Source organism: Podarcis vaucheri (genome assembly GCF_965113315.1).
Source record: "Podarcis vaucheri genome assembly, chromosome: 7".
NCBI classification, from domain to species: Eukaryota; Metazoa; Chordata; class Lepidosauria; order Squamata; family Lacertidae; genus Podarcis; species Podarcis vaucheri.
Genome location: NC_138765.1, coordinates 71,129,045 through 71,151,542, shown reverse-complemented (window position 1 = coordinate 71,151,542; position 22,498 = coordinate 71,129,045). Strand labels below are relative to the sequence as shown.

At 47.8% G+C, this 22,498-nt stretch overlaps 1 protein-coding gene across 12 annotated transcripts in view; it reads left to right on the top strand.

Moving 5' to 3' along the window:
* The window catches only part of EPHB2 (EPH receptor B2), a 113,626-nt gene that overhangs the window by 28,268 nt on the left and 62,860 nt on the right, over positions 1-22,498 (top strand). For all 12 annotated transcript variants that reach the window (XM_082229907.1, XM_082229899.1, XM_082229904.1 and 9 more), the window contains exon 3: positions 9,224-9,908. In XM_082229907.1, the coding sequence (XP_082086033.1) occupies positions 9,224-9,908 (685 nt within the window). The remainder of the gene's footprint in view (positions 1-9,223; positions 9,909-22,498) is intronic.

Genomic DNA, 22,498 nt, shown 5'->3' with positions numbered 1-22,498 from the left:
ATTTTGGATGCCATTGCGGAAAGCAAGTTGCTGTTTAGGCATCACACTTTGAATAGGGTTTTTTTTGGGGGGGGGATGCAAATAAAGCATTTTGTGGTGTTGAATCCACGGAAATGCTTATTTTCCCCAGGTAGTCTCAACACACACACACACACACACACACACACACACACACACACACACACACAATCTGCTTGCAGATGTAACCTACCAAGAAGCTACAGTAAGCCAGACCCATCTCAGACAAGCAAATCAGAAGCAGGGAGTTTTCCAGAGGCTGCATTTCATTTGTTAAAAGAAAATATGCATATATACGACCCGTCATTTTGAACTGAAGGCATCTGCGCTGGAAGAATCAAATGCAAATTAAAGATAAGCATATTATGCGTATCCCAAATCAACCGGCAACTGGTCAATCAAATAAGCTGCAAGGATAGAAAGCAAAAACTGGTGTGATGCTGGGAATTAGAAAAGAAGCTAGTTAAGGAAACTCAAGGCAAATGCCTCCAGGGAATCTTGGGAACTGTAGTTCCCACACACATAGAGCTACAATTCCCAGCACCTTTAGCAAGCAACAGTTCCTAGGATTGTTTAGGGGAAGCCATGTGTGCTAACTGAGCCTTCGTTGTGTTTTCACGTGGATCTGCTTTTACTGAAACCCACAAAGGCCCTGAAAGCCCTCTTCAACAACATGGGCTGTGTACACACTGTAGATTTGAAGCACATTTAAGACACATCACTAAAGAATCCTGGGAACTAGTTTGGTAAGCATGCTGGGAATTATAGTTCTGTCAGGCGCAAACCACCTGGGGGCCTCTGGGGTTGCTTTCTAAGCCAACCAACAAGGAGAAAGCAGAGCGGTATGATTGCAGTTTACTTCCTCCACCCAGCTAGGCCAGGCGTGCGGAGTCTTTTTCAGCCTGAGGGCCAAATAGCCTCTTTGGCAGCCTTCTAGGGGCCACATAGGGACGTGGATGGTGCTGTGGTCTAAACCACTGAGCCTCTTGGGCTTGCCGATCAGAAGGTCGGCGGTTCGAATCCCCTTGAATCAACCTAGCAGTTCAAAAGCATGCCAGTGCAAGTAGATAAATAGGTACTGCTGTGGCAGGAAGGTAAACAGCATTTCTGTGCACTCTGGTTTCCACCACGGTGTTCCATTGCACCAGAAGCAGTTTAGTCATGCTGGCCACATGACCCGGAAAGCTGTCTGTGGACAAACGCCAGCTCCCTCAGCCTGAAAGCGAGATGAGCGCCGCAACCCCATAGTCGCCTGGACTTAACTGTCCAGGATTCCTTTACTTTTACCTTACCTTTTAGGGGCCACATGTATCAGGCAAGCAAGGGGTGCACGAATGTGTCACTGCCCTGGTGCTGGCTCTTGAGACATAAAGGAGAGGGTGCTGCTTCTGCCCTTTGGGCTTGGAATAACAGAACCATAGAATTGTTGAGTTGGAAGAGATCATAAGGGTCCATCTAGTCTAACCCACTGGAACTCTGGGACACTTTTGCAGCCTCGGGCTTCCCCATCTGTAACATGGGGGCAAATCATAGCACTTCACTTCCTTGCAGATTAGTTGCAGGATCCGCAGAGCTAATGTGTGTGCTGAACGCTTTGACTGCTTCATGCTATGTGAACGCTAAGTGTTTTTCTTGCTATTAACATCGGGAGTCCAGCCAGTAGCCAGTAAACCTGAACCGCTTGGGTCATGGTGATGGAATTCACCTGGCAGGAACTGCCACAGCGATCCTGTAGGGTGTGAGCTGGGATCAATTAGCCAGAGAGGAAGTCTGGAGCAGAGAGCAGCTGCCAGGAAGGGAGGGGAGGAGGACAGAGGCAGGATGGGGAGCAGGTCTAAGCAGGGACTGAAGGGAGCCAGGCTGAACCAACAATTTCTGGGTTCTGCTCAGACTCGGGAAGTGCAGACACAGCAGGTTTCAGGAGCTACTCAGAACCTAAGCAGACTTTCCATGAAAGGGTGAATGTCAACAGAGTCCATCTTACTCCTGTGGCTGGTCCCCGAGGCTTCTTAGAAACATGTGAGCAAGGTACCAATGGCATTTCCTGTTATTTTGTCCCTGGTATTCATGGGTACGCCTGTTTTCCAGGGGGTGGGGGCAACCAGAAGTTCCTCTAAGATTCTGTAATTCTATGCTTCTAAGCAGAGGTTGGATGGCCACCTGTCAGGGATTATTTCGATGTGATTCCTGCATTGCAGAAGGTTGGACTAGAATCTAGATGATCCTCATGGTCCCTTGCAGCTCTACAGTTCTATGATTCTACAAGTTCCATCAGACCTGACTATAGGCCAAACTAGCAGGGGCTGATGGGAGTTGTGGTTCAGAAGCAATTTAGAGGGCTGCAGGTGAGTCACTCCTGTTCTGATGAGTTATCACAGGAGGTTGCTGTGGCCAGGCTTCTCCAGAACTCTTCTTTTACCTTTTAATTTTTGATGAAGAGTTCTGATGGACCAGCAGAAATGTCCATCTCTGGGGTGGGGCACGGGGGTTAAATAGAAGGCATGATTCATTGAGTTTTGGCTGGTGCCTTCATTATACACTCTTCTTCTTCTTCTTCTTCTTCTTCTTCTTCTTCTTCTTCGATCCCTCATAGCTGAGTAAAATTGTCTTCTATGAACACAGTTTTAACAGTGAGTCCGTAAGTCTTAACAGTGAGTCTGTAAGTCCGTAAGTGTGGAGGCCAATTCTGGATCCACATATCCTTCCACAATGGGGACATAGGTTTCCAGATGGGAGTTGATCACAGTGAGGGTTTGCCAAACGTGCCTTCCTCTTCCTCCCTTTCGTCCTGAGTTTGAGCATCTTCAAAGTCCATGACACCTTTGGTCAAGGTTGTTCTCCAGTTGGAGTGCTCGCAGGTCAGTGTTCCCCAGTTGTTGGTGTTTATACTACATTTTTTTTTTAGATTTACATTGAGAGCATCTTCAAACCTCTTTTGTTGACCACCAGCATTACACTTTCCATTTTTAAGTTTGGAATAGAGTAGTTAAAATACACTGTTAGGCTCTAGGTGAAAACTTTAACCAGACCATTGGCTGATGAAAAGCCTATACCCTTTTAAATGTTTTTTTGGGTGGCGGGGTATTGGTTTGTTTGTTCTTGTTTTTATTATGTATTTTGTTCTTTTTATCATGTTGCAAACTACCCTGAGATCTATGGATGAAGGGTGGTATACTAATTTAATAAATAAATAACAATAGTAGAGTTGGAAGAGGCTTCAGAGGTCATCCAATCTAGTCCACCACTAACCCGCTGATGCAGGAAATCCCCTGCCACAACAGCCCTGAAAGGTGGGCTACCCAGCCTTTGCTTGCAGTGAAGGATAATTCACCACCTTGTGAGACCATCTGCTCCACTGTCAAACAGTGTGTGCCATCTGGGCGTCTTTCCTAATATTGTGTCTAAATCTTATTTTCTTGTAATTGGGCAGAGTTGTGCGCACCAACTACTAGATTTGGCTCAGACACCGATTCAGCGCTTTGAAAGTTTCCCAGTTCGGTTTGGACCCAAATCCCAATTTAGAAAAAAGAAAGTAAAGCTTGTGCCTCCCTCTTTTTTTAATTATCACATGAAAAATTGCTGGGTGGGACAGGCTATAACCTATTTCTCTTTTGACGGAACTTGATGACACTTGCGGATAGAGTTGCTCGGCATGAGTGGATGAAGCCTGCCAAATTGCAGGCAGATAGGTCCAGGGAGTTTGTGATGGGAACCTTTTCTATTTTATTATTATTTTTAAAGGAAGCCATCTGTAGCCTCTTTCATTTTTGGCAGAAATGAATGATATCTGCATGCTTGTTAGCCTCCCGTGAGAGGACGGATCCTGCCAAATTTCAGACGGAGTGCTGCAGGGGTTCTTGGGCAAGGACAGCCTTTACAGTTTGGGGATGGTTAAAGAGGAATCACTTAATGCTTCAGATGCGCTTAGTGGGAAATTTGTACGAAAGTAGCAAACTGGAGACAGGTGTCTGTGGATCAGGAAACTGAGCAACACATAGATAAATCAGCCTAGGAGTGCTTTTATATTTAGGCATCTTTAAAGGAGCGGTGTGCACCAGATTTGGCTGAGTCCTGAGCCAAATCGGGCGCATTCCGAGGGACTCTGGCATCAAATAAGTCAGGTACAGACAGTCACAGATTCCTGCGAGTCTTGTTAGGTGGTGCAGACCAATCCGTGGCTGGCAAGGGGCGGGTGAAGGGGTGTGTGGTGGGGGCAGGCTGCCCCAGGTGTCACCACTGAGTGGGGTGACAAAACAGTCCACCCGCTGCCTCCCCCCCCCCCGCTGTAGGGCAGCTGAGTGGGAGGAGGCAGGCAGACTCCAGAGGACCCACCCCTATGGGTGGCTCGCCCCGCCCCTTTGCCAAGGGTTACTTCTGGGTTTCGGCGGTTGCGCATGCGCAGAAGCACTTAATTGTGCTTTGCGCATGTGCAGAAGTGCCAAATTGCAACCCACGCATGCGCAGACGCATGCATGTTGCAAACACTGTGGGTTGCAAATGTGCATCCCGTGTGGATCACGTTCGCAACCCGAGTGTCCACTGTATTTCAGGTGCCAGGAGTTGTGATCCCCCTCACTCCTGGCTTGTGCTCTTCTCAGTTGGAACCAAATGTCACTAGGGCAGGCTACCAGGGGGCGGGGGCGAAAATGCAAAGCTGAGTTGACAGGAGTGGATGTGCAGGCATGTGGCATAGAGGCAGAAGGGCTTTGATGCCCTGTGTTTCCCAAGCAAGCAGAACTAGCAAACAACACAGAACAGAATGGACAGGAGCAAATGGATACATCGCTTCAGCATCCCTCCCCCAAAGCACTGTGGTCGGAGATCCCTGGTAAAGGCGTTTTCTCTGATCAGAGGCAAGGCCTGTCAGTCGCAGAAGGGCCTCTCTCCCCCTCCCCCCCCCATATTTGCATTTTTCTTTTATGACGAGCTTCGAGACAAACGTTTCCGTTTCTGAGAAACTGAGAGAAACCGGAACAGACAGGTTTGTGGCCGCTGCCAGAGGTTCTTTAGCCGTGGTTCCTGCATTGCCGGGGGTCGGACCAGATGACCCCTGGAGGTCCCTTCCAGCTGGACAATTGTATGATTCTTTCCACTCCTACGTGTTCTTCCCAAAGAGCTGGTTCCCTAAGGATTCTTCAAGGTCTGGCAGCTGCCATCCAAAAATATACACCCCCACTTTCAGCCAGAAAGTGCATTTTCACACCAAGTTGTTATCAGTTCAGTGCACAGCATCTCATTCCCCAAGAACTATAATTTTCAAAATTCAATACTGGCCAAGAAAATTGCAGAAATCCATGTCCCGTAAGAAGGCGGCATCAACTGGCAGCTAAGCATCAGCCATACAGGTACATGTTTTGAGCAGAAATGAGAGGGGAAATAATAATGCCATTGTTTCTCAGGATGGAGACAGACAGTTTGTCTCAGGCAGGGGTGGGGAGGCAGAACCCAATCCTGTTTTCTTCTGGCCTCAGGTGTGCAAGGAGGTTCCCTGCATGAAACTCCCTCACGAGCCCCATGTCTGGTCCAACTTGGGGACTGAAAGTGCCCCATCGCCTGACATCAGTGTGACATCAGGGGATTGCCAGGTGGGAAGCCCCACCCACCTGTCAAATTTGGCCCACAAAGCAGGAGAAGGTTCCCTACATCTGGTCTAAGGGAGCTGAAAGTGATATGGCAGGACTTCTGCCTATCATGTCTTCCTCTCACCCCATCATCTGCACTACAAAAAAGATTTTGCAGGGATCTTGTTGTTGTTTAGTCGTTTAGTCGTGTCTGACTCTTCGTGACCCCATGGACCAGAGCACGCCAGGCACTTCTGTCTTCCACTGCCTCCCGCAGTTTGGCCAAACTCATGCTGGTAGCTTTGAGAACACTGTCCAACCATCTCGTCCTCTGTCGTCCCCTTCTCCTTGTGCCCTCCATCTTTCCCAACATCAGGGTCTTTTCCAGGGAGTCTTCTCTTCTCATGAGGTGGCCAAAGTATTGGAGTCCCAGCTTCAGGATCTGTCCTTCCATTGAGCACTCAGGGCTGATTTCCTTAAGAATGGACATGTTTGAGTCTATGGGACTCTCAAAAGTCTCCTCCAGCACCATAATTCAAAAGCAGGGATCTTAGGCACTCCAAACCATGGGTGATAGAGGTACCACCCATGGACAGCAGCCTTTCACAATCTCAGGCCGATATATGAGCTTTGCCACAATGTGAAAACCACTCACAGCAACAGAGAGCCACTCACAGGAGTGTTCATTGCAAATATATTTCTTTTGTGGAAGCAAATCACATGGAAGTTGTGCCGGATAGAGAGCTCTGTTTCCGGAAGTGGCTGTTGCATCGTATGAAAGCTCAGACACAACATGGAAATGAACAATTGGGGAAATGCCGGGAGAATGGAAGAAACTGTCGTGTGAATGCAGCCTGGTCAAGAGGCAAAGTAAAGTGGACTGCACACATTTGCAGAGCCGGCTCTGCCCTTGGGCAAAGGGAAGTGACTGCCTCAGGTGGTAGATGTTTGGTGGGTGGCAGCAGCAAGTTCCCCAGCTGTTCTTTGTAAATTCTCCTCACAAACAATTTCCTTCCAAAGGAGGACAGAGCTGGATATCCTCCACAGCATATCCTGCCCCACACACCCCAAACAAGCCTTGTGGGGCAGAAGATACTATCCCACTGCCAGTGTCGAAATAAGTTGCAACTACATGTCCAGTTAGCTTCCATACATCTCATCCTTGGCTTCAGGTGGCAAAATGTCTAGCGCTGGCTCTGCACCTTTGGTTGCAGCAGAACTAGAGGATGGAGAGTCTTTAACTGTGGCTCCTGCATTTGCAGGGGGTTGGACTAGACGATTCTCTGGGTCCCTTCCAACTCTGCAATTCTAGGATTCTTGAGGCTGCATGGCAGAGATAGGGGACCTCTTTCAGCCCAACGGCCATGTTCCCTTCTGGACCACTTACCGTGTGTGTGAGAGAGAGAGAGATGAGGAAAGCAGCAATAGCAAGCAGAGCAATGGCTGTAAATTTCACCCTTGAACAGTAGGCTATCTCAGTGGTTAGAGCACGAGACTCCTAACCTCAGGGTCGTGGGTTGGAGCCCCACGTTCACCAAACATTCCTGCATTCCAGGGGGTTGGACTAGATGACCCCAGAGTCCCTTCCAGCTCTACAGTTCTATGAGTCTACAGAGGCCCACACGCCTTTCTCCATCCTCTATCCAGGCAAGCAAGGACTCTTAAGAATGGTTCAAAGGAAGAGAAAGGCATGTCCTTCTGGGGGAGTCCTGAGGACCAGCTAGAGATGCCTGGGTGGCCCCTTGCCTCTGCTATACAGACTTGAGTAGCAGCCCCACTGCATGTAGAAATAGCTCTTTGGGGTGCAATTTTACCCTAGGAACACAGAGAGCTGCCTTATAATGAGTCAGACGGATGATCCATGTTGCTCATTTGTGTTTGACCACCAGCATCTCTTGAGGGATTCAACTTCTCCCTGTCTCTCCCAGTCTGACCTTGAGATGCTGGGGATTGAACTCAGGATCTTTGGGATGCAAGGCAGATCCGCTGCCGGTGAGTTACATCCCTTCCCTACATCCCTATATCCCTACAGCCAGGCACTCTTCATCTTTTACGAGACAAGAACAGCTTATGCGTCTGAGCAGGAGCTGCTCCCTCTTGGATATACCTGCTTTCATTCCACATTATTCTCCGAAGATGTTTTCTGCATCTTTTTTTTTTTTTAAGACCCTGTTAAGATGCCCAGAGGCAGCATTAGGCTGTGGGCTATATCTAACCCACAGAGAATTCCCACTCTGCTTCCATGCGGTAACTCACCTAAGTGTCGGTAGCTCTGGGCTGCAGAGGAATGAAAGCATTTCCACAGGGGAAGCTGAGGCAAGCCAGATATGTCCCACGTTGCCTCTCCCTGCCTTAAATTGTATGAATCAGGAGCATGGCGGGGGTGGGGGTTGAAAGGGAAATATTGTTTATTTCTACCTCCAGTCGCAGGATTTTTAAGGAACGAAATGTGCAGGAGGTTGTCCTTGCTTAGCTAACAGATGTATTATTTGATTATGATGTGTTTTGTGGCATGCAGAGATCAGTGAGAAGACAATCCCTGCCTTTGGGCTCACTACCTAAGAGACACGGCACAAAAGGAAAAGTGAAGGGAGGGAGGAGGAAAAAGCAAGCTCAGGCATTAACTCTTAGTAACAGAGGTTATAGCTTGAGTGAACAAATTTGAGGAGGAGCCCATAGCTGCTTGTCTTTCAGCTGAGCAGATGGAGTAGCCATGCAAAGTATTATTTGCTCCACTCTTTGCATTGGCTGCCAGTATGCTACCAGCTAAGTTCAAGGTGTTACTGCTATTGTATAAATTCCTAGAGCCAGGTGACTTGAAGGACCACATTGTCCTTTATACAGTGGAAAGTTTGCCACAGTCGCCTCCAGAAGCGCTCCCGACTCTCCCACCATCATATCAAATTCATTCCATTTCTATGCGAACCAAGGCTTTCAGCTTCGCAGCAACCAGCACTTTTGGAGTACTGTTCCTTTTGAAATCAGACAGGCACCTGCAATCCTGATATTCCATTTCCCGCTGAAAGCATTTTGGTTTTGCTGAGCTGTTTCCTTCGTTCTGGCATTGTGTGTTTTAAAATGTTCTATAATGATTTTTATCGCACACGACCCATATACATATTATATATATATATTGGTGGTTTTTAATATTTTTTGCAAAATAAGTAAATTAAATAAAACTTTGGAGTCCTGAAACTGTATTTGACTGGCACCTGCTTCAAATAAAATAGGCAGGTGTTTTTTTATTATTTAAAAAAACTACTTTATTTTCTCAGGTTTTAATCAACACATCGTGGCTGGGGTTTTTGAGCTGCTTTGGAACTGCTGTTGTCGCACAATGAATTGCTTTGTGCTGTATTCTCAGTTGTATCAAAATGTGTATTGTAGCTGTTTTACTGCATTTCTAGTTAAAACAAAAATATCTCTCTCTCTCTCTCTCTCTCTCTCTCTATCATTCCTTCACCATCTGGTGCTGTAGCTACTTGGGCAGCTGGGGGGGTTGAGCAATAGGGTTAGTGACACCCCTGAGAAGGCATGCAACTTGCTCAGCTAAAGCCCTGGGGCGTTGCTGCCTTGTCCGTTTGCCCCACGCCTTCGGGGCTGTGCGTGCCGAGCTCTGACTTTCTGCTTTTCCTCTTCCACAGTGGGAAGAAGTGAGTGGCTACGATGAGAACATGAACACGATTCGGACTTACCAGGTGTGCAACGTCTTTGAATCCAGCCAGAACAACTGGCTGAGGACCAAGTTCATCCGCAGGAGGGGCGCCCACCGCATCCACGTGGAGATGAAGTTTTCGGTCCGGGACTGTAGCAGCATCCCCAACGTCCCCGGGTCCTGCAAGGAGACTTTCAACCTCTACTATTACGAGTCTGACTATGATGCTGCAACCAAGACGTTCCCCGCCTGGATGGAGAACCCCTGGGTGAAAGTCGACACCATTGCGGCAGACGAGAGCTTCTCCCAGGTGGACCTGGGGGGCCGCGTGATGAAGATAAACACTGAGGTCCGCAGCTTTGGGCCCGTCTCCAAGAACGGCTTTTACCTGGCCTTCCAGGACTATGGGGGCTGCATGTCCTTGATCGCCGTCCGCGTCTTCTACCGCAAGTGCCCTCGCATTATCCAGAACGGAGCTGTTTTCCAGGAGACACTCTCGGGGGCTGAGAGCACGTCACTGGTAGCAGCTCGGGGTACTTGCATCCCCAATGCTGAAGAAGTGGATGTACCAATCAAGTTGTACTGTAATGGGGATGGGGAGTGGCTGGTCCCCATCGGGCGCTGCATGTGCAAGGCGGGCTACGAATCGGTGGAGAACGGGACGGTCTGCAGAGGTAAGATGACCTTCAATCAAGGGTCCATGTGGCTCCTCTATGGTGGGTGTGTGGGGCAAGGAAAGGGAGCGGGAGCAGGATTCTCTGCCTCGTCTCATGTCAGGGAATGGTCTGAAGATGGAGAACTGGAGGGGGAAGAGTCACCCCTCTTGGCCACAGCGTGTTCAGAAGCAGAGAGAGAGACAGGAGCTGAACAGGTTGGTGGGGAGTTATCTAGTTATGAGATTATGACAACAGAACCAGACAGGAGGGAGCAGCTAGTTGAAATGTCACTGGAGAGTGTGAGGGACCACCACCACGGACTCAGAGGTCTGAATGTATCAGAGAGCAAAGGAGTCAGAGGGAGGGAGGAACTTCCCATTGGCGCCCAAAATGCTGCGGAAATCAGAAGGAGTAGAGTAGAGTAGCCAACTGCTCTCCGTGCGGACAGCTGTGTATTTGTGCTCTCAACATGACGCTGTAATAAAAGGACTATAAATCATTTTATCACATGGGATGGTCCTGTGAAATGATGAAGGTCTTTGGGGAAATAATTGATATGGGAAATAATGAATTGAAAAGGATGTTTAAATTGATAAATCCTGAAAGCCTTTTTACTTGGTATAATGGGGACAGAGCTCCCAAGAAAGATGACAAGCTTATTTCTATACAGTGGTACCTCGGGTTACGAACAGTCCTGCTTATGAATGCTTTGGGTTACGAACTCCACAAACCCGGAAGTAGGTGTCCCGGGTGATGAACTTTGCCCCGGGATATGAACACAATCTGCTTCTGGGGCCATGAAAGGCCTATGTAGGGAATGCATACCTTGGGTTAAGAACGCTTCGGGTTAAGAGCAGACTTCCAGAACGTATTAAGTTTGTAACCCAAGGTACCACTGTACATGACAACAGCTGCTAGAACTTTTGTATGCACAGAACTGGAAAGGGAAAGGATGACCACGTAAGAAAGAATGGCTTATGAAACTGATGAACTATGGTGAAATAGCAAAATTAACTGCCAGATTAAGAGGACATAATGACAGTGTTTAAGGAAGAATGGAGGTCACTGATGAATTATGTATCAAATTACCACCCCTATATGAAGTTGCAGGCAGGATTTGAAATATAAGCAGTGGATTATTGAAAGATTAAATGGTTGTAGGTTTAGATCAGGGGTCTGCAACCTTTAAGACAAAAAGAGCCACTTGGACCCGTTTCCAAAGAAAAAAAATCTGGGAGCCGCAAAACTCGTCATTATAAAAATAACTTTTTTGTCACTTTTTTATTATTTGTTTGTTTGACCCCTCAGAATTACTCCTCCTCATAGAAATAAACGTTAAATTAACAAGTTACCTTTTTTGTGTGTGTGTTCTTCACTCCCCTTCAAAACAGTGACCAGCGTACATGCCCCTTACAATGTAGCGGGCGGGCGGGAAGGTGACGTCGGGACGGTGCGTGACTAATGCACACACCGCCCCCATGTGACGTCACAGCCAGTACAGCGCCCGCCACAGTGGGGGGTGTCGGGGCGCACAATGCGCCTCCTCCCCTCGCTAGTATCTGCCCTGGAGCCGCAGCAAAGTTGTAAAAGAGCCACATGTGGCTCCGGAGCCGTGGGTTGCAGACCCCTGGTTTAGATAATAAAAATGTGTGTTATAAAGCACACTTTATTAAAAAGGAGTAAAAAAAACAAACATCAGGAAAGGAGGGGTAGGAAGTCAAGGAGAAACTTTGTATGTTAAAAAAAAAATGTATATGCTGATAAATGCTTTTAAATATTTTTAGAGACTTCATAAAAATGATATAAAAAGGGGGGATAAGGGATAAGAAGTGGTGGTCGTCAGAACTTGATACAGAACTTGATTCAGTGGCTACCCATGTCCTCATAGAAGATGAAACAGTGTTGTTGTTGCATTTATATCATACCTCTTTCTCCAAGGAGTTCAAAGTGGCCCACATGGTTCTCCCCCTTGCCATTTAATCTCCACAACAACCCTGCAAGGTAGCTTAGGCTGAGAGACAGCGACTGGCTCAAGGTCACCTAGTGAGTTTCATGGCTGAGTGGGGATTTCAACCCTGTGCACTCTGGTTTCCGCCATAGTGTTCTGTTGCACCAGAAGCGGTTTAGTCATGCCGGCCACATGACCCGGAAAGCTGTCTGTGGACAAACGCCGGCTCCCTCGGTCTGAAAGCGAGATGAGCACCGCAACCCCATAGTTGCCTTTGCCTGGACTGAACCATCCAGGGGCCCTTTACTGTACCTTTACCTTGTCTCTTGAGAGGCAGTTCTGTGTTGTTGCCACTAAGTTCATGTGTCAAACAGCCATCCCATAATTTTTGGTGCTGCCTGTCAGTCTGGATGCTGGTGGTCAAGTCCAGGGTAGGGTAGGGAGCCTCCTTTGGCCCAAGGGTGGCATTCATGAGTGGGCAACCTTGCAGTGACCATTTGCAGCAGATGAGATTCTTACCTTTATACTATATATAGGGTGCATTCTAGACATGAAAGAATTCAGAGGTTTACACACAAACACACACAGAGACAGACAATACAGGAAGGCAGACACACCTCTGTGTAGGTAAGCCAGAGTCATTAAGGACATCTTCCAGCCAGGCACTTGAGGAGGTCATAGATCAAGGCCAACAAGCGGTATGGCCTGGGCAGAGTCCCAAGGGCCGGATGGAAAGGCTTGGAGGACCACATTCAACTGGGCCTGCAGTCCCCCACCACTGACTGAAGAGGCAGGTCCCTGGACTCTGATCATGGCCAGCTCAGGTTTTGGCTGCAGCCCTCATTCAGGGTGCTTCTCCCTGTTCAGGAATGCCCAAAAGGCCTCCCAGGGAATGGCTTGGCAGACGTCAGACCTGAGTTGCCAAGCGCTGGGGTGGTCTGCCTTCTGGGAGACTCGGCCAGCCTTGAAGGAAGGGGGTTTCTTCCCTCTGGGCCCCTTTGGTGTGTGTGTATGTGTGTTTGTAGGGGGTGGGCGGCCCAACTCTGCTCCCCGACTTGCTGCGAACACCCATCCGCAGCAGCGCCGAGCGGCAGAGTTGCTTCGCAGCCTTTTGTCGCCGCCTGAGATAGCTCCCAGCTCCTTTAATTAAAGACAATTACTGCTTTCAGGCCCTCTCCCAGCTCGGCCGCCTTGTTTGCAAACACACAGCTGCGGGTGCTTTTGTGTCCCTCGCGCACACGCACACAGAAGGCTTCCTCCTCCCTCCCACCCCCGCCACAGCCACACAGAGCCGCCTCTATTATCGGCATCGCAGTCCAGGCACCAATGAGAGAGTAGCGGGTGGAGACCAAAGCTTTGCAGCAGCACAGGAGAAGAAAAAGACTCAGAAGGGTTGGATGCACTGTGTGTGTGTGTGTGTGTGTATTTGCAGATGCAGAATGGGGCTCCTGTACCTTTAACAGTGGTGTTGAAGGAAGAGGTTTTGGCAAGCACCAAGGGCTTTCACTTCTGCAGCCTTGCAACGTGATGTGCACTTCACATCTCTCCTCCTTCTGTGCAATGTTTAATGGGAGAGGACATAGGAACATGGGTAGCTGCCTTTTACGGAGCATTGCTCCACCAAGCTCAGTATCATCTGCCTTGACTGGCAATGGGCAATGGAATTCTGGGCTGCATCAATGGAATTGTAGTGTCCAGCTCAAGGGAAGTCATAGTCCTATTCTATTCCGCCATGGTCAGACCACACCTGGAGTCCTGTGTCCATTTTGGGGTACCACAAGCTATGAAGGGCATTGACAAGCTGGAACGTGTGCAGAGGAGGGTGACCAAGGCGATCAAGGGTCTGGAAGCCAAGCCTTCTGAGGAATGGTTGAAGAAGTTGGGTATGCTCAGCCTGGAGAAGTGAAGACTGAGAGATTAAATGATAGCAGTCTTCAAATATCCAAAGGGCTGTTACATGGCGAATGGAGCATGCTTGCTTTCTGCTGCTCCAGAGGGTAGGACCCAAACCAATGGATTCAAATTCCAAGAAAGGAGATTCTGACTAAATAGGAGGGAGAACTTTCTGACAGCCAGAATTGTTTCACAGTGGAATGGACTCCCTCAGAAGGTGGTGGACTCGCCTTCATTGGATCGTCCTATCCAATGCCCTTTTAAAATGTGGCTCTTTTTGGAGCAGTGTTATTGGGTTGTTGTTTTTATTTTGATTATATATATTGTGGTTTTTATGTTGATCTTTTCAGTGAACCGCCCTGAGGCCTCTGGGTATAGGGTGGTACATAAATTATAATTATAATAAGAATAAGAATAGTCCTCTGGCAGGGATTCTTTAGATGTGATTCCAGCACTACAGGAGATTGGACTAGATGACCCTCGTGGCTCCCTTCCAATAACAAATCTATGATTCTATTGCTGCTGAACTACAGCCTCTCTCTGTGTGTGATCTATCAACCCTGAGCTATCATCCCTGGCCATTGGATTTTCTGGCTGGGGGCTGATGGGAGTCTAACAACATCTTATGGGACTTTAACACCATTTTATGGACACTATGTTGGCTTCCCTTGAGCTATCCACTTCCCTTTGCTTGTTGACCCCAGTCTCCATTCAAGGAGCTACTGCCCATTGCCCAATCAACCCCCTACCCCCAGATTGCATCACTAGAGGAGTACATAGAAAGCTCAATATTGTCTGCAGCAGTGGTGGTCCACCACCGCTTTGAGCATCACTGTGGTAGGAAATAAGGTGATGCTGAAAGATGGTCTTGCAGAACCCACTTGTGGAGAAGATTAAAACTCACCCTTCCTGCATAAGGCAGAGGTCTGGGCTGTTAACCCTAAAAGACACACACACACACACACACACACACACACACATTTTAAAAATATGCGACCCACTTTTCACTTCCCAAAGCAGGAATCTCTGCTTTTCTTTGCCCCCGTGTTCAATCCTCTGTTTGTGACAGAGGGTGTCTTTCATGTAGACCTGCCACTTTTGCGGGGCGGAAGGAAAACCCTCAGTTACTGAGCAGCAAAAGGAGAAGAAAGAAGCAGGCTCCGTTAAATACATTTGGAAACAATGAGAGACTACTAAATGTTTTTTTAAAAAACACATGCACAGCCCCCCCTCCCCGACTCCTGGAAGTCTTATTTATTAGTTGTGAGTCATTATTTGGTTTTTCTTATTGCTTCTTACAAGATTGCTGATGCTCGGTTCCCCGCAGGCCTCCCTTGCTGGCTCTTAAACTTTCCGTTCTGTTTTCAGCTGGTTTGGATGATGGGGAGAGTCGGGAACAAAATGCATCTTTAATATTATGCATAATGTTTGTCACCATAATGTGCGTGGAGAGAGAGAATGTCCTCAAACCGGCTGCTTTTATGTGGATCCCAAAACAGCCACAGGGTCCTGATCCAGAACTTGTGATTGTGTCCAATGTGACTCCTACTCTGAGTACATCCACTGAAGTTAATGGACATGGCTCACTCAGGTTCAGTGGGTCTGTGCTGAGTAGGGCTTAGCTGGAGACAACCCAAGCTCCCTGTCTCAGATGCGGGCCCCCAAGCCAACTTCCTGCTTAGAAAAAAAAAATGCTTGTCTTTATTTAGTCTGGGCCCTGGATTGGGAGCACACTCTAGTTCAGAGCTCTATGGCTTCTTTTTTTATTTAAAATATTTTCTCTCCATTTTCCTGAATGCACTCCTTTCCTAATCAATCGATGGAGAATGCTCGCCAAGCTGGGAGGGTGCAATTTTTGGCACAGCATTGCCTGAGACCTTCCTTAAACTCTGTAAGTCAGGGATCACCAACATGGCATTCTCCAGAAGTTTTGGACTACAACTCCCATCATGCCTGGCTATCGGGTGTGGAAGTAAGGGCTGCAGGAAGTCAAAATCCAAAGCAACTGGGTGCTACCATGTTGGCAACCCTGGGTGTAAATAGAAATCTCAGGAAAAGAAGGCCAACCATCGTATTTATCCATAAACTTGATGGATGGGCAGAAGTAGATGCTTACCTTAGCTAGGCTGTGTGTGCCTGTGCTTTAAAAGCTAACAAAACTTGAGTTTAAATGATGCAGTGGAAATTTACTGAGCAGCAAACTGCAAGACTGCAGATCAACCCACAAGGCGGAGGGAGAAACCACGAGGTTCGCCTTGGAATAAAACCAAAGGCTTGGGGTTGAGTTTTATATTTCCTCCCTCTTAGATCAGGAGAGAATGTAGGCTGGGGTTGTAGCAGGGGGAGCTCCTGGCTTTTGCTGAAGCCACTGCAGCACCTTCCCTTCCCTTGTAACCTTGTCTGAAATATTTACACATTTAATGTGTGAGAAACCGGGGGCACCTGCACAATTGTGTTTGTATTTGCATGGCTATTCTGGGTTTGTGTGTTTGTAAAAGAGAGAGACTTTCTTGCCTATGTGGCTGTCTCCCACCCAACCTCAAATAGCACGCACCCTAGAATGCTCAGGATTTGTATCAGGCACCAGGGCAGAGCCCTGGGAATAAAAGCCAGAAAGAAGTTTAGCTGTAATGTTGTAATGTGGAAACCTTTCTTTACACCAAGACAGATACAATTTGTCCATCTACTTATTGTGTTGTAGCCAGAGCTAGTCCTACTTGAAGCAGACACACTTAAATCAATGCACATGCCAAACTTGGGTTCAATGGATTCCAGGAGGACTGCTTTGACTAAATCCGAGTTGTATGCAACTCTGCTGTCACTATTGCTCACACTTATCCATTGCTTACCGCACAAGATGTCTCAAAGCTACTTAGGTAAAGGTAAAGGTACCCCTGCCCGTACGGGCCAGTTGTGTCCAACTCTAGGGTTGCGCGCTCATCTCGCTCTAGAGGCCGTGAGCCGGTGCTGTCTGAAGACACTTCCGGGTCACGTGGCCAGCGTGACGAAGCAGCAGCTGGCGAGCCAGCACCAGCGCAGCACACGGAAACGCCGTTTACCTTCCCGCTATAAAGCTGTCCCTATTTATCTACTTGCACTTAAGAGTGCTTTCAAACTGCTAGGTGGGCAGGAGCTGGGACCGAACGATGGGAGCTCACCCCGCCGCGGGGATTCAAACCGCCGACCATACGATCGGCAAGTCCTAGGCACTGAGGTTTTACCCACAGTGCCACCCGCGTCCCTTTCAAAGCTACTTACACGATACAATATTCAAAATTCGCCAGGAAGGTGAAAGAACATTAATTGGCAAAAGTGCTCATCCTGAAATTGTATTAGCAGCAGTGGCTGTGATCCCTGCATCACAAGGGGCTGGACGAGATGAACATTGGGGTCCCTTCCAACTCTTAAGATTTTCTGATTCTATCATTGTCGTCTATCTCAGTATTGATTAAGATGGTTAGGAGCAGCTCTCCAAAGTCTCGGACACTTTTTAACTCAGGGTTGCGATATGTGCTGCTCTCCGGGTGCTGTTGGACTTCAGTTTTCATCATCCCTAACCATTGGCTGTGCTGACTTGGGGTTGGTGGGAACAGGGGCCCTACAATGGACAGAGGGGCCTGTTTTAGCTGGATCCACCAGGGTGCAAACTTGAGGCAGATGAAGCAGGTGAACTAAGGTCCCTCAGCCCAGTGGAAGCCTAGAACCACAGCCCATAGCTGCACATATCCAATTTTGGCAGAAGGTGATTTAGGGCTTTGTGAATTAACCTGAGAATCATTGCTTGTTATAACCTAGATTTCAGCAGCCTCATTTTAGCAGTGTGCTATTGACCGACTGACAGAATAGAATGGCAGAGTAGACTGCCAGGCATCTTTATTTATGATGATGATGATGATGATGAGGTGTGTGTCCCCCCCTTTTTTTTCTAAACTGAAACTGCTTTTCTCACCTGCTTTCTTTCTGAGGGCATCTCAATTTATGAATCTCCATAAAAAAAAGGTCATAGGGCCGTGGGAGGGGGGATGGATTGCCATGAATGCATGCACCCATGAATTATTTTGTTGTGTGTGGTTATTGGCAAATTTAAGTCAGAATATTCAGAATTTCTGAAGGGGGGGGCATGACCCAAATTGAGCAAGTAATAGTAAATAAAAGTTGCACAAGTTGTTGTTTTTTTTAAATAGCAACACACAATAACCTTTCAAACAACTTGGGGCCAAAGGACCTTAAATTTCACCTGATTCCTTGAACACTGAAGTCTCCCCTTTTTGTGCTCCCCCACTGGCCTTGAGTCTCAGTGGGTCTTTACCAGGGACTGAGCCTTTAGTGCCCTGTGGAACTCCTTGCCAGTAGAGGTCTGGCAGGAGTCCTCTGTGTCTTCTGCTGGGCTTTTAACAGGTCGTGGGCGTTCCTTCATTGGAGATCAATGCCTCCATAGACTGGCCGGGCCTTTCGCTCTTCTCCTGCCTCATTTTTTTGCCAATGCCCCTCCAACCGGCTTTCAGCAGCTCTCTGTTTTGTGTATGTGTGTCTCTGTCTGACTGCATTTCCTAAGCCCCGCTGTGAGCACTGAGCCCGTTGCCATAGAAACCACTTTAGGCAGCTGGAATCTGTGCCCCACTGGCATGGCTGGCACGATTGGCTGGTTGTGTTGGCTGCTGGCCTCCTGCCCCTTGCAGGATGCCAGGCTGTGGCAGAAAGGCACTTCACATCCACCACCACCCCTTTCCCACACAGGAAGATCTGGGATAGGTTTTTTCCCTCCCCACCCCCACTTCTGTTCCTCTCTCCCAGTTCTCTGCATGTAGGGAAAACTTGCCAGTTCTGTCTTTAACCACTCTGCTTAAAACATCTTGCTGGGTATCTGAAAAGGCCTGTCTCCAGCTCATATCTTGGAGAGATGCTGTTAGTTTGGTGGGGATGGTAGCGGCTGGATGGGTCAGGCTAAGACAGCTTCCTGTGTCTGAACCACACTGAGCTCTAACGTTGCTTCAGCAGCAGCTAGCCTTGAACCAGGCCTCACTGAGGAGGAGCAGGTCCTGTCCCTGTTGCCAGCTTTGCCATCCCTGAAAGGTGCTTAAGTTAAGATGCTTGAGCATCGCAGCTTCTGTGATGGAGCCCTTTGAGTCAGAGGATGGCTCTATGTCCAGTTCTGGTCAGCACAATTTAAGGAGGATATTGAGAAGCTGAAATGTGTGCAGAAGCATAGCTGTCGACGTTTCCTGTTTTTTAAGGGAAATTCCCTTATTCCGAATAGGATTCCTCGCAAGAAAAGGGAAAAGTTGACAGCTATGTGAAGAAGAGGGTGGGCAAGATTATCAAGGGTCTGTAAACCAAGCCTTATGGAGAATGGTGGAAGGAGTTGAGTATATTCAGCCTGGAGAAGGGAAGGCTGAGAAGTGATAGAGCAGCCATCTTCAAATAGCCCAATTGCTGCCCCATGGAAGATGCAGCAAGATTGTTTTCTGCTGCTCCAGTGAGCAGGACCCGAACCAATGGATTCAAACAGCAAGGAAGGAGCTTCCGACTAAACCATAGGAAGAACTTCCTGACCGTAAGAGCTGTTTGACAGTGGAACAGGCTCCAAACAGGTTACAAGCTGGCTGGTGTGTGCACAGCCTTTGAAAAGATGGTGCCTTTTTGCCTATAAAATGAGGATTTTAGGGTAATCTGTATGCAAAAAAAAAGTGCAGAATCCAGATGGGGCAGACGGGAGATAAGACTGACTCCAGGTCTTTCAGGGACAAACTAGATGCGAGAGACTGGACCTCAGGGCCATCCAATGACTCTGAATGCTGGAAGATTCAGGGCAAAGAAAATAAAGTATTTCTTCACACAGCACATAAGTTAAACTATGGAACAAGAGACAGTGATAGCCACCAACCTGACTGGCTTTAAAAGAGGCCTGGACAGAATTGTGGAGGATAAAGACCATCAGTGGCTACTAGCTAAGACAACTTTGATCTGCCTTCTTGGCCAGAGCCAGTAATGTTTCCAGTAATGTCAGTTGCTGGAAGACACAGGAGGGGAGAGGACTTTTGCTTGTGGGTTTCCTATTGAGGCATCTGGCTGGCCGCTGTGAGAACAGGAGGCTGGACTAGATGGGCCATTGGTCTGATCCAGAAGGGCTGTTCTTACGATATCCGTCACATTCGGCATGCTAGTTTGCAGACTCTGATTGTTTGCATGTATCAGAAATTTCGAATCCTTTCAGCAAAACATTTCGGCTTCCGCCTTCGACAATTGCTCAGGTGCAAATAATGGTGTTTCTAAGGTGGCAGTTTGAGGGTGGGAATGCTAAGTGATGCTGTAGGTTGTGGTCATGTGCTGTTAAAGTGTCAGGCGTGTTCATCCACAAGATCTCCCTTTTGGCACGACTGTAGCATTTATTGATGAGTCCAACAGGCTGTGATTCTCAGAACTGAAGTGTTCAGCAACTGATTGCCCCACTTTTTTTGGTCAAAAAATTGTCAACTTGTGGTTTACGATATGTGTATGACACCCCAGATTTCCATTACTATCTACCTATGTGTGTGGGGTTTTTGGGTGATGGTGGTTAACCTTTTGTCCTCTGTTGTGGTCCCTATCTGGAGTTGCTCCATTACGCCTGCTATTTTGACCGGGGGAGCCCATTCCTTCCAAAGGAAACTTCTATCCCCATGCAAGTAGCAAGCATGGTGTGGGTGGCCAGCAGATCTAGCCTGGGATCATAGTGGAGGGGGGCACTGGACCCCAGTCCAAATATCCCTTGCTTCTTATTTATTTCTCAAAAAACTTTGTGTGCCCTCCTCCTAACCTGCCTCGCAGGACCGTTGCGAGGACAAAAACAGAAGGGACAGAACCGCGTAGGGTGCCTTGAGCTCCTCAACGTTGAAGCAGGATATGAATGCAGTGAAACAGATGTATAAATACTAGTAGCTGTGTAATTGGCAACAGCTGCCCTGACAGCTGCTGGTGGACACCCATCCCGCGCTAAGCCAGAGCATCTTCCAGGAGGTGTCTCTGGGAAATATATCTTTTTGTGTGTGTGTGTGTTTATCAGGGCGCCTGTGGTTAGGTAGCGAGCTTTAAATGAGCAAGACTGGCCTCTGAAAGGGACTTCTTAGCTTGCTGGAAATGGTTCTTTCGAGCTGTGATAAGCAGTGGATATTTCAAATGGCACAGCTGGTTATCTGTCCCTTCTCTGCACACTGAGAGTGATGGGGGAATTTGGGTTGATCGGGGAAAGACTGTAGCTCAGTGGAAGAGAATCTGCTTTGCATGCAGAAGGGCTCAGTAAATGGCTCATGTCCAAAATATCTGAAAGACTGCCTCCTTTCCTACAGACCCTCTTAAGGGTTGAGATTAACAGAGAGGGCCCTCTTGGTAGTCCCTTCAGCCTCAGAGGCTCTGGGTAGTGGCAGCCCAGGAGAGGGCAGTCCCCTTTTTTTGAAACGAGGTGATCTTGTGCAAAGATAATGCCTTTTCAGCTCTCCCATCATTCCATCCCACCTCAGTTGTTTCTTAGTGGTGTGGCAAAGCCACACATGCACAGACAAAGCAGTTAGCACAATCAGAATCCATTTTTACATACATCTAAATCCAGAGAAAGACCCTCAGTTAGAGAAGAATTTAATATCTTTATCACCCAACCACAGGTGATGCTTCCTAACATCCCAGACATCTTGGAACTGCCACACATTATCAGGATATTAAATATAACGCCCTGTACTCATCAATTAAATTATGGGACGTTTCCTGTCTCCGATACAGTGAGACACCTGGACAACACGTGCCATTTTTCCAGCAAAAGAGAACTCCAGATCGGATGTTTTGCTTGCTTGTTGTCAGAGGGGAGGAAGCTGGGCGAGACGGCTTGTGTTGCAATATTGGCACTTAGCGATATCCTCGCAAATGCTTAATCAGTAACTTAAAAAGATGCTTTAATCAGCAAAAATCACTGAGGGACCAACAAATTATAAGAGAAACTGCATGATTATGGTAAACATTGGACCAGAGCCAGGACACTGCCAGTTCAGAAGACACACTAAATATGCAAGATTCTTAACTGTGTCCATTACTGAACTCAGCATCCCAAAGACGGATAATTTTAAAGAAGAAACCAACATTGTTTTATTAATGCTGTTAGAAACTTGCTAGCCAATAAAATGTATTCTTATCAACTCATCATATGCATTTTTTTGCCATCCCTATTGCATCCCCAAGTCTCCTTTCCCCTCAACATAAAGTATCTTTCAGCTGCCATTCATAGTTCCATCCCACTCAACAAAGAGAATCCTAATCAGAAAATAAGCAGAAGTGAGAAATTGCTGGGCCAGAGACCTTTTTTCACTTCAAGGGCCACATTATGTCTTGAACATGTTTCTCAGGGCCACATGTGAGTGTTGTGTGTCACCTGAGGCAAAAGCGGGTGAGACCAGAGGCCAATATGGGTGGAGCAATGGAGGAGACTCTCACAGTGGATTGCATTCAAGCCATGCTACTCATGGCGACATAACATCTTGATCCAGGCAAGTGAGAGCCATTAGCATGGATAAAGGACACGTTCTAGCCATCCAGAAAACACTTGAGGGCGTCCTGGAGCAGCAGCAGTGAGGGGTACAGCCCGGAGAGAGGGATGTGTGGGAAGAGTTCCAAGAATGAGGGCCAGTGCCAGAAGCAGGTCAGCAATAAATCACACGGCGTCAGTGAAGTTAACTCTTTATTCAAGGAAACAAGGTTGACTCAGGAGGCCAGGCCTAGTGAGCACAGCAACGCATCCTGATAG